This window comes from Saccoglossus kowalevskii, chromosome 22 (genome assembly GCF_978046115.1).
Source record: "Saccoglossus kowalevskii chromosome 22, keSacKowa6.1, whole genome shotgun sequence".
NCBI lineage: Eukaryota > Metazoa > Hemichordata > Enteropneusta > Harrimaniidae > Saccoglossus > Saccoglossus kowalevskii.
Genome location: NC_140662.1, coordinates 20293374 through 20311260, shown reverse-complemented (window position 1 = coordinate 20311260; position 17887 = coordinate 20293374). Strand labels below are relative to the sequence as shown.

Sequence of the window (17887 nt, the reverse complement as noted above, 5' to 3'; positions counted from 1 at the left end):
CCTCTCTCAGATTTGTTCATTTCATGATGATATCTTTAATTCTCTAATTTCGGTGAATATTTTTGTAATTTTTGGTAAAAAGTGATATTTTCGACTTCTTGTTGAAAACCGCAAGTCCAATTGCTTTGATATTACATATATAGGTACTACATGTGGACCTCTCTCAGATTTGTTCATTTCATGATGATATCTTTAATTCTCTAATTTCGGTGAATATTTTTGTAATTTTTGGTAAAAAGTGATATTTTCGACTTCTTGTTGAAAACCGCAAGTCCAATTGCTTTGATATTACATATATAGGTACTACATGTGGACCTCTCTCAGATTTGTTCATTTCATGATGATATCTTTAATTCTCTAATTTTGATGAATATTTTTGTAATTTTTGGTAAAAAGTGATATTTTCGACTTCTTGTTGAAAACCGCAAGTCCAATTGCTTTGATATATTATACATATAGGTACTACATGTGGACCTCTCTCAGATTTGTTCATTTTCTAATGATATCTTCTGTTCTTTAATTGCCATGTGCATTGCTAACAGCGGAGCTATCTCAGCCGACAGGCTGCTTGTTAATAAGGCTGATGAATACAGTGAAAGATTTCGAAATTGCTAATACTTTTTTTTCTGCAGAACTGGAGATTATTTACGCAGTCTAAATTACTCACAACACGCAAAAATAAAAATGCGAGGATATTAAGGTTGACTGATAATAATTTTGTTGCATTTGCAGCAAATAGTTACCAAACAACAATAAATCTATAGGAATTGGTTATACTTTTGAGCTGGCTTCACATGCATAGTTCAAGCTTGCCTAACCGATTCTTATACCAAGATTTGGTTACAGCACCTAGACGGTCTGTGGTTACAGCTTTATGTTCCAAGTAATGGCAAAAATTGACATTACAATAAACAATAAGACTGACACTCCCATGCAATTTTGAAGTCACTGATGTAGACAATGGATAACTTGGCATAAAGACTAGGTAGTGCTGAACTAGAGGCTGAAATTATAATTACGTCCGTTGTAATATAATTTGTTAAATTCAATTTCACCTGAAGTCAGATAGAATACACAGGTGAAAGGATGTTTTGGGGGTGCAGTGTATATTGAGGGGTAGGGGTGGGTGTCATATAATTTCCAACTCATGAAGTCACATAGAATTTCACTTAATTTATTTTCGCTGAAAAGTTTTCAGGCATTACGTGTGAACCTAATTTTCACTGTGCTGTGTCAAGTCTGAATAGAGTATAAGGGAAATGACATTTTCAATGGAATTTATGTTAACGGAAAAATGTTTTCAGTGAAAATGAAGTATTCCACAGTACTACTTAAGGGGCGTTTCGGGTCAAAAGGTATATTTGTGTATCATAATGGCAATTGTTAGTTATTTAGTCACATATACAAGTACAAATAATGAAGAAACTAAGAGTTTTAAATGTAACATTTTATTTGTGAGTGGAAAAATAAAAATATTTTATAAGTAATGATTAACACCGACAGTTTGCAAAAAGTTTGTAACTGACAAAATATTGAATAAATATTTCAAATATGACTGAAAGTAAGATTGAGTGAATCTTCTTATGTAAATTCAAGTGAGATACTGCACACAGTATAGTAAAAAATGTATATATTTGAAAGAGGAAATGATAATTTTTTGTTAAAAATTGAAAGAAAATACCACTTATATGTAATGCAGATTTCCCAGTGTGAGTTAAACTGGTTCGACTCTGCCATTAGAAAATAGGGGTGTTTTCGGAAAAAACAAATAACCCTTGAGTGCATACAATACACTAAATTTTGGAACAAATCTTGCATCAGTTACAGCAGCATAATACCACAGAAATATCAGACGAAACATGAAAACACTACATATTGTATTTCAGCCCATTCAGCCCCATATGTACAACCATTGGTATCACCCACCCCTGAAAACTAACTTTTAATACCACGCTGAAGCATTTGGTAATAAATAAATGACATTATTAAGATAATACAAAATAACATCAATACTCAAATCAAATACATCGTCTCTGTGTATCTCTGCTTGATAAATTTCCCACTCTCTTCTGTATTGTAAGTTTAAAATATCGATCAATTAGCGAAACAAACCTAAGATTACTTAGAGTCGAGAATTGTGTGCATTTGTCTGAATCAGCGATGGGCTAATGTCTTGAATAGTTCTGCAACCTGCAATAAAACCATAATACATTATTCATAAAACCATAATACATACTATTATGCATCACTGACGAACAATGCAGGAACGTATCCTTATCTGTTATTCGTGTCTGCTTACGGTGACGAGGGCATTTGCTGTGGCCGTCAGCTTGTTGTTTGTTAAAGCGAGGGAGTCGTCACCTGCGTAGATGGTCATAGCGTGTCATTGTTTACAATCAAGCGTCTACCCATGAGCCTTTGCGTTTCTAGCGTGTGTTGCTATCGTCGTTTGGGACTCAATTCCCCCGCGCACACAGGAGACGACCCTCCCACTTTAATATGTTCGTAATGTCCCTTAAATTTGACATGTTAGTAATCAAAAACAATTCAAATCGTTGTTGAAAATCCGAAACCCAATTTATGGTTTAGATGACGCACAGAGTCATAAAACACTGTATCATATTTGTGTACAGTTTAGTAAGTAAGTATGATAAGAGTTCATATGGTGTAGATTACATACCAATAACACACTTGTTTTGTAACAAACAACATACTTTATAACATGAATGTTAAATAGGTACATATTAGTTGTTATTGTTGTGATTATACTAATATGAATATATTAAATATCTTACCAGATAACGCCATTGCTAAACTCAATTCATTTTTCAGAATCTGCAGAACATTTTTAACGCCTTCTGTGCCCTGGAAAACAACATCACTGCTTGTTATTATTTTCAATATATCACCAATCATAGGTGAAGTGTGTAGCATCCTAATAATAAGAGGGGGATTACCACGCCTTATTTACAAATCCAAATAAAACTAAAATTAGTTTGTAGTCTGGTTTGCATTTCACAGACGAGACGCAACCACTGGCACAGAGGGCGCTCATTATACTTGATCACCTGACAAATTTCATAGGTCAGCTATAGAATTACATTTTTCCGATAGGTCAGCTAAACTGTTATTATAAGAATCGACGCGCACCATATTTTCACGTCGTAAGTGTGTCAACAATGCGAGTTTTCAATATTTGTCAGAACATATCCACGTACATACATGTTGTAGCACATAAATGATAAATTTCAAAGGCACGACTAGTTTGGTTTAAAATAGCTATGTTTATAAATCGCAAAACACGAGGTAAATATGAATGTTATATGTATCTGAAATGAAAGTATCGCATAATTTACTGTAATTAATGAATTGTGCATCACAACTAAGCTACTAAACATGCTTACTAAATACACATATAAACCGCAAGGTAACCAACCCACAATCAGTGCCTAACTTCAACATTACCACAGTCATTTCCTCTAAGTACGTCCATCAGATTAGTGATAGGATTATATAGCATATGCTTGCCATGTATAATACAAGGCCCAGGAATAACTAACATAATTAGAAACAGTAATACGATTTGATGAAAAAATCAGTAAAAAGGATAACTACACAATTGAAAGTAAGACCTAGAATTAAATTCCCATTTAAAAAAAAATATTCTTATTTGTATATGCAAGTTATCACTTATTTAGGGACACATAATTCGAAACAAAAAAAAAGTTCAAGTTGTCTACTTCGCACTTTTATTTCAACAACGTTCGGGCGAATCAGGAAAATCACATGGTGAACAATGTAAGTAATTCTTCTAGATAACAAATTGTAAATTTCAAAACCCGATGGGTACTCATCCAAAAGTGTGATGTGTTATACTGGATTTTTGCTGAGCACGTGGTTATGAATCACTTTTAAAACTATTTCGCAAGTGTAAATTTAAATGATAACCAAAGCATTTCATACACACAACCCTTGAATGGGTTTTCATATGGCGTATACTACCACTTTTAGAAACATGTCTGTGACTAACAATTTGGTTATATTTTTTTAATTTACAATAAACTACTTTAACAAATTCTAGAGTGGGTAATTCGGGATCTAGAACGATATAAACGTGTACAATATAGCACCGTGTGTGGCGAAATAAACTGAATCCTTCAACACGATCTCAAAACACCAGAATATGATTAGTAAGCAATACTACCCTCCATGGTAAAAAGGTTCAGATCAAATTTGGCAAGAAGACGCCCAAGCACTGAGAAATGATCGCTTGAAAAAACAACGCATCAGTTTATCACGTATGCCAATGCAGAGATCGAAATTGCAACGTTCACTAGGTTGAGCATTACAATTTTTATTTTAAATTGATTATTTTAATCATATTTTTATTCTAACCCCCCGAAATGAAACAATATTCGATACCAAATTTATTGTTTAGATTTTTACAGGTGAACACGAAGGTCACTGTAAATTGTCTGATATTTTAATTCGTCATTCGATTTTTAATTTAAAACCCGTTAAAATTGATACCTGCATATTAGTTCATCACTTCACTACCAAAGATCCTAAAAAACATACAAAGACATACCGCGGGAAATTATCGCACCACTTTCGCATATGTACGTATAAATAACGCTTTCACGCCGTAGATGGCGTTATTAAAAAGTGTAATACTCGCATCGAATAACGGTCAAAGCGTTCAGCTGCTCATGTATTGTATATCATTGTCAAGATAATTCGTATTACGAAATGTCAAGAATAAAATAAATCTCACCTTGTACGCCAAGCCGTATAAAACTGGTCTACCAATAAAGACAGCCCTAGCACCAAGAGCCAATGCTTTCAATACATCAGTACCTGTACGTACACCACCATCCATGTAGACTTCTATTTTATCACCTACAGCCCTGGATATCCCTGCTAACACATCTATCTGAGCAATAAATTTAGAGCGGGGAGAATACTGTGATGACATAACTTTGACTTGCGCGTTGCTTGCACAATTTGTGAATGCGTGAATAATCATTATTTATAGTCATTATGTACAAAACAGTACGTCTTTATTACTTACCGTGGCTGGTACACCATCTAGCTGTCTCCCACCATGGTTAGATACCATAATAGCATCCACTTTATGTTCCACTGCAATCAATGCATCTTCAACTGTCATAATGCCTTTGAGTATTATGGGTAATTTGGTTATAGACTTTATCCAATCAATGTCCGCCCACGTTGCACTTGGATCACTTTTCACTTTTTCGTTTGTTGATTTATCTAATACTCCCTTTAATTATAAGACAATCATTGAGGTTTGCGAGTGTTAAGGTTAAATAAAAATACATAGACAATGCAATTACCATACAAATTCAATTGCCCGATTTAATTCACGCGAGCAAAAACATTGGAACGCCCTCCGTGGTCGCGCTGATAACGTGGGTAGTTAACGATAAACAAAACAAACAAAATATGTTGCCCATAACTCGAAGTTCTGTTAACTGTTAATTGAACATGGTTTTGCAAAAAATGGCATAGTATCTAAAATATGGTCTTTTGTTTTTCGATGTTTTCGTAACTCGCTGCTCGTAACTCGACAATTCAGCATCTCATCAAATTATCGTTGTGAACAAGTGTAGCTTAATTTTTAATCAATTTGTTACAAATGTGTTGTTGAGTTGTTGGTACTTTGAATTCATTAAACCATGTCATAAGCAGATGACGTCATATTATTAACGTAAGACATTCTTGAACTTCCATTAGTTAATTCAATACAGCCTTATTAAATATTGCTTACATTCTTTGTAGTATTTCTCAAAATTAGGAATGTCGACATTTTTTGCTATAATGTCTCCAGTTACACGAGCCAACCTTCGTTTGTTACCAGGTTCGCAGTAATCGATCGATACAACAATGCCTTTACATCCAGATCGTTCCGCTCTTAGCACTAAGTCCGCTGTTACATGCCGATTACGAAATAGATAAATATTCAGCCATTTAGTACCTCCAGTGTTAGCAAAGCAAATGTCCTCTAGTGACATCGAACTGATCGTACAGAGCACCATACATGTATTAAACATCTCAGAGGCTGGAATATATTAAGGTATGATATGGATTAAAAAGTGAACTAAACTGTATACACGTCAAGAAAGTACTGAGGCTTATTCGTTTTCCATTTCCATTACTACTGAACAAAAATAAATACCACAATAAATATTCATTGATAAGCTTGCTAATGATATATACGTGGTTTGTTATTTTTGTGTAAAAAAAAACAGCTTGTATATGATTCTAATTGCTTCATAATGTCCTACCTCTAGCCGCCCCAGCTTCAGCATCAGGATGAGCCCATCCGTGGAGTGCTGTTGGAGATATGCATATTGGTATGTCGATTTCTCTGCAAAGTATTGTAGTTTTCAGGTCACGTGTTGAAACGTCTCTTAATACTCTTGGTTTCAGTCGAATTCTTTAATTCAAGAAAGAATTGTGTTTATTTAGTGTATCAGAATTAACGGCATGTTTGTTGCAGGGTTACAATGCTAGCGTCCTAGTTACCGTAAATAATACTGCGAAATTGGCGAGTTTTTTTTGTTTGTTTTTTACAGACTCGTCACGGTTTGTGTTTTGTCACACTGTACGAAGTTTACGCACGATGTACAGAAGGACAAATGAGCCAATGAACTGTAGAAAGAATACCTGACTCTTGCATATCATTAGAAACTACAACCATGTTGCTTTCAACCTCAATCTTCCTACTTAGCTCATTTAGTTGAGAAACCATGCATTGACACAATTCATCGATCTGAAAATTGTTAGAATCCAGGGTGTTGCTGCTTAAAAAAGTACCATTTTTGGTACGAACGTTGTGCTCTTAAAAAGCTTCACTTGAATCGTGTGAGAACAGCCTCGTTCTGAAAACCATTTCTAACCCAGTAAATGTATAATGTAGACACCAAGAAATTTGGAAACAGGTACTGTTTGTGATAGACATATATACATATACCTTCGAAACGCTCTCCTGTTTTCTTCCAACGTAATTTCGTCATCGGTTCCACAGGAATAGAAGCTCCATGTCATAAGCGATAGGTGTGTTTTAGCGTAATATTCGTAGTCATCGAGGCACACCATGTAGGTGTTGACAGCCATTGTTGATACAGCTGACCGCACATGAGGTGGTTCATGACCTTTAAAATGCGTATTTAGGTGAACCTGCTGGCGTGCCACATGATGTCATCGCATTGAATATGTAATAATAATAATAATAATAATAATAACGTTATTGAAATTGTATCCACAATGGGGTATTGATAAATACAATAAAGGTGATATATATAAACATAATGACAAAACAAAATTATAAATATAACTAAAACTAATAAAATACATAAGTTAGAAAAAAAATAGAAGATAATGTATAAAAAAACATGCATAGTAAAAAAGAAAATAGTGTTTCTTTGTTATGAAGCAGCTGGAAATCCTTCCCTCGTATATATTATGTCTGTTCAATGACGGGGGTCGCACTTGTTTACGCGTTATTGCGCGTGCGCAGTGACTGGTTGGCAAAATACCGATCATTAACTCCACAAGATAAAATAAACGTTTTAAAATAATGGAAATAATCGTTCTTTGTAAGTTCTCATGTTGATTAGCAAAATTACAATCAATGGCCTAGTAGTATACCCTCGTCACAGCTCAAATATTTTCTACATAACACCAGTCTATTTCAAATTCTAGTTTAAATTCGCAACCATGTTTTATTTGACTACAATTAAAACTACAATTTTCTTTGAAAAAAAAATATTTTCGTTCTTAATGTCTATTTAGATTTTAAATTCCACCTTTGAAGTTTAACATTTATAATTGCATTTTTAAATCCATTTAAATTGTTGTAATTTCGGTTTGCTTTTCAAAACGGATTTGCAATTCATGGTTTCGAAGTATTATGAAGAATGCAAATGTTATTTCAATGGAAACGTGGTCAAATTCCATGCTGACAATACAGTGTAATACTGCGAGGTTACGATAAGACTTTCTTTGACTGGACTTACAGTTTAAGAATATACTAGTACTCACAAAAAAGTATTTCAACTGAAAATTAGCCAGATACAAAATTTAAATAAAACAAACTTTCCACTGAAAAATATATTCAAACTAATAAAAAGAAAAACAAATGCAAAGTTAATGTATATACTTTGATTTCATGTACTATAGGGGAAATTTAAAAAAAATAGATATCATCGACCAATGTAAATGGTATAATTTGCTTTTATTGCTGACGAAAAATCGAAATATGCGCCACCAAATACATCATCACTCGTCAGATGAATCAAAAATACTATCGGTTTCCCCTTCGCAATTACGGCGTGAAGTCTGGTAATTGTTATCTACATTTGAATTTTCTAGGTTGTTGGGGAGGACTCAAAAACAAATTAGTACATTATAGCAAATCATAACATAAATGTTTTTTTCATTGGAGCGGCACACAATCTATCCACGTGATGTCGACACGACATGGTAACCAGCATTAAGGTAGCGAGACTATTATTTGTGTTGAAAATTACGATTTTCACATTTATTTATTAATTGATGAAATGCACTATAAACTTTCATATGATAAAGTCAACATAACATAGAATGTCATGTAAGTTGGTTAAAATGTAGATTTTCTGAAGGAAAGCAAGGCAGCCTCAGTAGTGTTTTCCAACATCAACAACACAGGTTTAATCTGTGTGTCTATAAGTTTCAAAGATAAACTCAAGACAAAGCAATGTTAGGATGTGTTATCAGTAGCTATCTGACACACAATGAGTGTTTCCAAACATTTGAGTGGTTTGTCTCCGCCCCTGTTTGTTTCACAGATTAGTCATTTGCATATGAATGTGTCAGACACAAGGTCACACAGCCACTAAAAAAATCATTGATTTTGGTGTTTTCATATGCCGAATTTATCCAAATATAGCTATCCCATTCCTTTATTTTTTTGGTTTCCAATAGCCTTACACATTTGGATGTCCCTACACATGTTAAAACAGACCTTGATGGGAAAACAAATTGATTGTGCCAATAAACAAGCTTGAAAATCTTTGCTGTGACTTCATGGACGTTTTCTAGGAGTTTATGTTTTTCAAAATCACCTCAACACCCGGTTAGGAAACGCTATTGTTCTATACGCGTGAATCGAGGTTGCGTCTGGGGGATGCGTGTTTCGCTCTTCCTGCGAGACAATGACGTCATAGTACTGTTGCGTTCTTACGTAAACGTCAGACCGTACTCTCATTATCTCTCGATTTTTTCGTATCTTACGTATAATATACCAGGAGAAGATCATCGAATTTTATTTACAAGATTGTTTTAGTCTTTCTAAATCTAGGTAAGTATTTTCGATTATGTATACTTGTCTCATACCCAAAAAATCAACGTTCATTTTGAGCTTGTGTTTTACTTGATCGTCACCTTTCGACACAATGTTAATGACGGTGGGCATCGTAACTTTTGGAACCTTTTATATCGTCCTTTTAGCCACTCTTTGCTTATTCATTCTAAAATAATCAAAGTACAATGGTCAACGACTAGGGCAATTCTGCTTATATGGGTGTAAAATGGTCAGTTAAAGATAAATCCATTAATGTTTCAACTGTATTGTTTTAACCAAAAGAAACAAAATGGCGTCCTATTTATTTACAATGCGTTTCATAGACTACGTTTGTTTTCAACACTACTGTCAGAAATTTTAGTTTAAACTTATAAATGTAATCGTAGATGGAGGTTTTTATGTTTTTATTGCTATGTTTGTGGTTTTGCGACCATTTAACATCATTTTAAAACCATATAACATTATTTTAATCTGACATTTTAGTGGATAATATGGCGTCGTTCCATGGATACATACTGCTGTCTCGGAACTAGCCAGTTCACTTTGGAACCTTTTTACTCATATCATCTGATGTTGTATTGAGTTTTTCTTTGCTTATATGCGCTATCGAAAGTGTCATCGCCATGGTGATTATTTAATCTATAATAGTTTTATGTTTTTTGTGCTCAATTTTGCCGGTGAAACCTCTGAACCCAAACTCGTCCATGATTGTGAACTGTTACTAATGTAACCCCATATCTGCTGTCTCCTTTCATTCAATAGGTGGTGTATGAATAAAATGCCGTTTCGTAAAAATAAATGGGACCGTCCAAAGCGATATTACAGAGATTTGATAGAAAAAAAGAAATTAAAACAACAACAGTCTTCTGGTATTCCTACTGTCACAAAATATAAGATCCAGGTATGTTAAGTTATAATTTTTTGAAATGTTTTGGGTGAGATTGTCTACCTCATTACAAGTTGCTATAACATTCCACTAGGTTTATTTTATTATTTCCAAACAGAGGCTACTGTATAAACATATCATTGAAAACCAAATTATTTTTTTGAAAAATTTTTTTTTTCATTCAAGTCTTATTAATATTTTACATTTCAGGAGAGTGATGACAACAGAGAACCAGTTCTGCTTAGCTTCAGCTATTTGCAGCAGCATGTCAATAACATCACGTTACCATCTGGTTGATCACTTCTGAGTTCCGCAACAGAATTTCGATTCAGTCAAGTGGAATTTATTGGCGATGTGTCAAAAATAGTGAGGTGTGTTATGGTAGGAGAAGACTTGAACTGGCGTGTAAAAGTTCATGGAAGAGATCTATTGAACAGTCACTACATTTTTAATAACATTCCACCAACAGTTACTGACTTTGAAGTATTGAACAAACTTATCACAGTTATAAGTCAGTGTAATATATGCATGGGTAATACAGACCCATCATTTATAGAGTTGCTGCAGAGTCGAGGTGGGGAGATTGTGAAGGCTTTTTCATTTTCTTGTGAAAAAGATGTGTCTGCATATATTGAAGAGGATTTGCATGCCAAAGCAAAAGATGGGAAAGTCTACCACTCAACTATACGGACAACTAATTGTCTACTCATTGCCGATAAAATAAGATGTACTAAGTGTTCCTCATATCGCAACAACCTCAGATCTTTGTTGTCAAGAAGAAAAAGCCAAGACCAAGTATGTAAAATTCAAACAGGCAGTAGAGTTAACCTTCGATATCTTGACAAAGTACAGTTAAAAGAAAGGGCTGTAAATTTACAGAAAGAAAAGATTGCACTGAAAAGGACCTTGGATAGAACTGTAAAGCGATTGATAAGTGATGATGGTGTTTTTGTTGAAAAATCATTGCAGAGTGATTTCAAATCAATAATGGAAGACAACTGTGGTGAAGTGATTAAATGCTTTCCAGAGGACAGTTTCCAACGCTTATTCTGGGAAGAGCAGTTAAAACATGCAAGATGTGCTGACAGTCGTCAGATGCGTTGGCATCCAACTATTATTCGTTGGTGTTTATTTCTGAGGTTTAAGTCATCAACAGCATATGAAGCACTGAAGAACTCTGGATTTGTAAAGTTGCCAAGTCAGAGAACATTAAGAGATTATTCCAACTACATAAAGCCTGAACCAGGTATAAATCATCATGTACTAAAAGAACTAGTATCTGAAGTGAATGGCAAAACTAATGCTGTTAAGTATGTAGCACTTCTTCACGATGAACTGAAAATAAAACAAGATCTTGTGTATGATAAATATACTGGAGAGTTAGTTGGTTTTATCAATCTTGGTCATATCAATAATGAGTTGGCAAAACTAGAGAAATATGGCAATTGTAAAAATACTAAAGGGCCCGAACTTGCTAGTCATATTCTGGTACTTATGGTTCGTGATTTGGCATCAAATTTCCAGATGAGTGTGTCTTATCATCCAACAGATAGTTGTAGAGCTGATCATCTATTCCCTATTATCTGGAATACTATAAGTTATCTTGAAGTATCTTGTGGTTTGCATGTTCTCGTGTCCACCAGTGATGGTGCATCCTGGAATAGGAAATTTTATAGGATGCACAGAGTCTTAGGTGCACCAAGAGATAGTTTAGTATTCAAGTGCAAAAACCTCTTTGCTTTTGATGGAAGATATATATATATTGTATCTGATGTACCACATTTAATCAAGACCACTAGGAATTGTTGGGCTAATTCAGAGTCACACGGAAAGTCTAGAAGTTTATGGGTATGTATTAACATTTTTAAACCATTGCTTAACTAATCTACATGTTTTGATGTGCTATTTCAAACATTGTGTCATACATGTATTTTATAAAAAAAAATGTGAACTAGCCAAATATAAATTTTCCTGTCAGTTATTCATGTTAATGGAATATTCATGAGTGTTACATTTTTAACAGAATGGAAATCCTATATTATGGCGTCATCTGTCGAAATTAGTGATTGATGACCAGACCAGAGACATCCATCTACTCCATAAAATTGGATATGATCATATCAACATTACATCATTCTCAATTATGAGAGTTAATCTTGCTGCTCAGGTATGTATGTTATTCAAATATTTGCCAGTGTTTGTATGATAGAGTATCATTTGCAAAATTTGATAAAAATTCTTCATCAATGACAGAACACCAGCTTGTTGTGAGACCAGGACCCCTGTTACATATGTGAAAGCTATGTGAATGAAAAAAATGTACCTGTATGTTCAAGTACATTTGCATTTTCCTTGCACAAAATACAAACCACCATCTCAGATTCTGTGCAGACTAATTTAATATTTATGCAAGCAGGTGCCCTTCTGATAAAAAAATAATAAAGTCATAAATTTAACTAACAGCATTTACTATTAGAACTTTCTACTCTTCACAGGTGCTGAGTGAAACTGTGGCCAATGCTATAGAGACATATGGACCACCTGATGCTAGAGAGACTGCCAAATTTGTGCGATATATGGACAAATTTGTTGATTGTTTGCACGTTAGATGCAAAGAAGAATATCTAAGAAAGAAAAAACCTAATCTTGCACTCTATAGAAATGTAAATGACCCACGACTTAAGGTGAGATTTAAATTTCATTATGATTTAACAAACTCAACGTTATACCGTCATTATTTATGAAAAAAATAAAAAAAAATAAAAAAATAATCACACCTCACAACATTTTGTCTGTTGCAGTTACGTTATCCAGTAGTTGATGAAAAACCAAACAAAATGTTGCTGACATTTACCTGCTTGTTTTTCTTAACAAAGAGTAAATATAACCTTATAAATATAATTTGTTCATGCTTTTTTACAGTGGCTTGAGCAGGATTTTTTAAATTATTTTACTAGTTGGGAGGAGAAGATTTCCCAGTGGCCTGGAAATTTTACCAAACCTCAGAGAAGTGCCATGTTTATAAGCAGACAAACAATGGAGGGTTTAAAGATGACAGGTAAGCCTACAGTAACATTATACATGTAATTAACATTATGTATCTGCTTTTGTGTGTTAGGTTTCTAATATTGTAACAGCTGCAATAAGAAAAGGTCCATGGTGACCAATTTCATCATAAATTTTCAATTTCTTCTACACATTCTTTGTTAAAATACTAAAAAATATAATTTGCCTTAACTAACAGGCTACAAACAATCAAAGGGCTCTGTTGCCAGGTTTTGTCTGCTCACGGTCCTGTATTTGCCATTTCCACAATTGAATCTGATACTAACCTGATGCCTCAGAAATCAATATCCACAATGTTTTGTTTCATATTTTTCAGTTAAATCATTTGTGGAAACAACAAAGTATCTTTTAAATCATGGAGTGCAATATTTTTTGAGTGAGAAACTTTGTCAAGACCCATTGGAGGCACATTTTAGTAATCACAGACATCGTGGTGGTGCTAATAATGATCCAAATGTACAAGCATTTGGGTACCAAGAGAACGCAATCAGACTACAGAAATCGCATCACCTTCAGTGCGTTACAGGAAACACTGGTCGACATAATAGAGTTCTATAAGAAATTATTGACAACACCCCTCTTTGAAAAAGATCTAGGACAGGAAATGAGAACTCTGTATTGTGATTGGGTTTGTTTTGGGACAGGTACAATATTGACAAAACAACTCTTGAAAAAAGAACCAGGGCAGGAAATGTTTTTATGTAAATAAATATTTCAGCATTGTAAATATATTTATCAACAGCAAGAAAAAAAAATGTCACAATTTCACACATAAAATGAGTGTAAAAAATCTATGGGCACCTACCCTTTGCAAAAGATTGATTTGTAAAAAAATCTACCAAATTTCTCCCATGTAAACTAGCTTACTGTTTTAGTCCTAAATAGATTTTTGAAAAAAAAATACAGTGAAAGGGTCAAATCCAAAACTTGTTAGAAATACTAGTGAAAATGACATTTTCTTTATTTTGATGAATGAATAACCACTTAATCATTATAAGTATTTTAGTTTTATTAATGAATTAAAGTGGAATAAATAACTCACAACAAGCAACAAAATGCACACAGAAAATGAATTTTAAAGAAAAATCTGAGTTTGTCCCTATTACTGCCACCTCTCTCTATTTTGGTCAGGAATAAAATTGGGAAAAAAATGTTGGCATGAAAATGGTAGCACCGAAAGGGTTGAATACAAAACTAGTGTGTATCACATTTTTTTTTATTTTAATGTAATTAAATATTTTTACAATGTCAATGGTTAAGTTTTATTAATGACATCAGTGGAATTAATAACTTGCATATAATACAAAAATGATAGCAAATTTATTGTGAAAACACATCTACTGTAAAAAAAATTACAATGTAAATTGTTAAGTTTTCTTAATGGTATGTGTGGAATAAATAACTTGCATTATATTACAAAAATGATGTCAAAATTATTGTGAAAAAATCTACTGTAAAGTACTTTATTTTCGCTGGAGTTAATTTTTACTAAAAACACTTTTCAGGTGTTTTGTATGGAATTTATTTTCATGATTTTTTGACAAGTTGAATGTAAAATTACAGGGACTGGTAAAAAGGTATCAGTATATTCACTGGTTTTTATTTTCACTGAATAATTCCCCCACCAAAAATAAAGTATTTTACAGTATTTTTCTTTTTTTGGCTGTTCAGTCACTGTCCCTTAGTTTCAGTTCATCTCAGTGTTTTTCTGAGCCCTTTTGAACCTTTCACATGTTTGTTTCTTGAAGTTTTGAAAAGTTCAACAATACTCTTGCAAAATGAAAAACACCTAACTTGAACATACAGCTCCACAATCATAGTTGCTAGTGAAGATGACATCTCGTCATTGTCAGCACTTCTTGTAATGCATGACCATAAAGACTGAATTTTTCTATTAGACTGGATGTCTTTGAAAATCAGTTCATGTATATTTTTGCCATCATTAATCTCTGCAATTCTGAGATGCTTTTTGCACACAATTTCTACCTCCTGGAAGAATAGGAATGTGGAGTCGTTTACATGAAACAGACCACCCTGGTCCTGCTGGTGAAGCCATTGCTTTGTGTTGGCCATACTACCACCATTTCGCTGTTGCTCATCTTCTTTCATTTTATTTAGTAAATTTATGAGTCCACTTTGATCTGATTTTTTCTGCTGCAGTTTCTTCAACAACTTATATGGTACATACCCAGCAAAATAGCGCAATGCTTCCCTTTCTTCTGCCAACATTTCAGTTGTTGATTTGGGTGTTGCAGCATTATGTTCTGCATTGCACGTCAGTCTCACCTCTGCCATAAGTTTAAACAGTACCATCCTTGTCAGCAGGAAAATACTTTCTTGTTCTGCACTATCATTACAAATAATTTTGAAATTGTCAGACAATCTTTTGGTTGTAGTTTCATTAATCCACAAATTAAAAAAGGTGTGCCAAACCTCTTCATTGTGGGAAGAATAGACTTTCATAACATCACCTGAGGTTATCGCCTTCCAAATTTGATGAGCCAGCTCAAGCAAAATGTTGCCATCCAAACTACCATTTTTGTGTAACGCTTCAGCAATAATGCCTGCCAACGTTGATACTTTTTGGCCATGAATACTGCCATCAAAATTTACATTTTTATCACTGGCAACATGCTCTAATACATTCAAAATGTAAATTTGCATGTTGTCTTCGAGATGAGTGATGGTTATTTTCCTATTGGGTTGGTAAAAACCTAAAAAAAAAAATTTCCATGTATTAATAATAATAAAACAAAATTATTACTGATTTTAGTTAAATGAAAGTGTTTATTCTGCCACTTGTCACACATACAAGTTGCCAAAATTTTAGATAATTGTTTTCTGGCTAAACAATCAAATTGGTTAAAGGAAACAAAAGGCATTTAAAAATTCATTGTATTCCCCACCATATTAAGTAACTCTGTCAGTAGAAATTTCTATCTTAATATAAAATTATCGTAAGGTTTATATTGTCCAACAATTTTGACTCTGACATTGTTCATATAATTCACAGTTGTAAATGTGTATTATTTAACTACAGCCATTGAATACTGATTGACGGAAATAATTAGTTCTCACCTTTTTTGGGGGATAGCAGTGCTGTTGCAGGTTCTGAACCACCAGACGTGTTTGTTGGTTGCTGCTTGCCAGTATCTGCAGATAAAAAATATAGCTGATATTAATATAATTTTATAAACAGCCTACACATCTTAAAAACTTTAATTTCACAGTATAGTTTTTCTTCTTTCTTCTTCTTCTTATTGCGCATTATAATCTTTTTAGAGTTAACAGATTTGTGGGTGGGGGCTAGCAGTACCCTAGAAAAAAAACAAGACTGGAGGTAACCCTGGCAGAAGACTTGTGAGTTTTGATAAATAAACAACTCACCATAATTATGTTTTGTAGCCTCTTGTCTGATTGGGTTGACCTCCTCTGTTTCTCCAACTTTACATTTGTAGGAAGATGCTGTCAAAAGTATATAAAAATATGTTCATATTTAAATTGTGTAATTATCACATAAGAAATTAGGCATTGCAGGATTGATAAAAAACAGCCGTTTAGTGATAGAAATAACAAAAACTATCAGTATGTTAAGAACTGACTTATCTGTGGGTATATATAAAATTTGGTGAATTCACTGAATTGTTTTTCAAAAAATTTGCCATAAGTGGCATAACATGTTTCACGATTTTAAAAAAACGTGTTCATGTTGTTCAGGGATGACCAGACAGTACAAGTGTGAATACAATGAAAGTGCGATTTTATCTATGTACTAGTAAAAACAAATTCGCACCATCAACCATGTTGGAAACAAATGGATACGATGTCAATACCTGTTTAGTGATGTATCGACAGTACATTTTCTGTTCAGAAACAAATTCACACCATCTACAATTTTTGAAACAGATTTTTTGTTTTATATTTGGCGTTCGTAAAAAATATGGGTTTAGTTTAGGTACTTTCGAACATTCAATATAAATGACAACAGACCGAGAGATCATCATTAATTTTCCACATACAACGTTGAACGAACTGGATGACACACACGCTAAAATTACGAACAACTTGAGGGAATTGTTGTGATGAGAATTAATAAAACATACTAGTACCTTTTATATCCTGGTTGTGGACACTCTTCACATGCCCACGAAATCCACTTGCACTCTTGTACTTTTTTTCGCAAAAAGGGCATACATAAACAAAGTTGAGCTTTTTTGACCTGCGGGTTGAACTTGAAGTCGATCCCGTAGTCATCGGTGTTAACAGCGATTCAACAGCCTGAGACTTCTCGTCAGCTCCCGCAGAACCATGGTCTCCTGGTTCTTCTAAAATATCGCACCAATCGATGTTACTGTCATCAAAATCGACGAAATCGTCGTGTTTTTGCCACATTGCGTTGTAATTATGAAAATTATTCTAATCAGGAAGTGAATTTGCCAGACGATAAAGTGAATCAAAACAAAAAATATACGCATGCGCTGAAATTCAAATGATGTCATATCTTATGCTAATTTTATGCTAATGCAAAAGTAACAGGCTGAGGGCATCCGAACTGTACGAACGCGAAA

General features: G+C 33.8%; 4 protein-coding genes across 4 annotated transcripts; 2 read left to right on the top strand and 2 right to left on the bottom strand.

The window, feature by feature from the left end:
• Positions 1-1432: 1432 nt before the first annotated feature.
• On the bottom strand, positions 1433-7494 carry LOC100376685 (2-Hydroxyacid oxidase 2-like). Its single transcript, XM_085495810.1, has 8 exons — positions 6998-7494; positions 6309-6460; positions 5792-6082; positions 5375-5424; positions 5072-5284; positions 4775-4933; positions 2796-2865; positions 1433-2190 (listed from the first exon to the last, which is right to left on the bottom strand). Exons 1-8 carry the CDS (start codon positions 7138-7140, stop codon positions 2123-2125), a joined length of 1146 nt encoding a protein of 381 aa, XP_085351936.1. The 5' UTR covers positions 7141-7494; the 3' UTR covers positions 1433-2122.
• A 2972-nt stretch (positions 7495-10466) lies between these two features.
• Positions 10467-11909, top strand: LOC146729107 (uncharacterized; the record flags this gene model as incomplete). Its single annotated transcript, XM_085495623.1, has 1 exon — positions 10467-11909. A coding segment is annotated over exon 1 (1278 nt), but the record flags the coding sequence as incomplete, so codon positions are not given.
• A 716-nt stretch (positions 11910-12625) lies between these two features.
• Positions 12626-14741, top strand: LOC102801316 (uncharacterized). The gene is made up of 3 exons (XM_006814466.3): positions 12626-12937; positions 13176-13311; positions 13636-14741. The coding sequence occupies exons 1-3, from the start codon at positions 12830-12832 to the stop codon at positions 13875-13877; spliced, it is 486 nt and encodes a 161-aa protein (XP_006814529.2). The 5' UTR covers positions 12626-12829; the 3' UTR covers positions 13878-14741.
• On the bottom strand, positions 14308-17778 carry LOC146729106 (uncharacterized). Its single transcript, XM_085495677.1, has 4 exons — positions 17429-17778; positions 16707-16784; positions 16398-16472; positions 14308-16033 (listed from the first exon to the last, which is right to left on the bottom strand). The coding sequence occupies exons 1-4, from the start codon at positions 17709-17711 to the stop codon at positions 15012-15014; spliced, it is 1458 nt and encodes a 485-aa protein (XP_085351803.1). The 5' UTR covers positions 17712-17778; the 3' UTR covers positions 14308-15011.
• Positions 17779-17887: the final 109 nt, after the last annotated feature.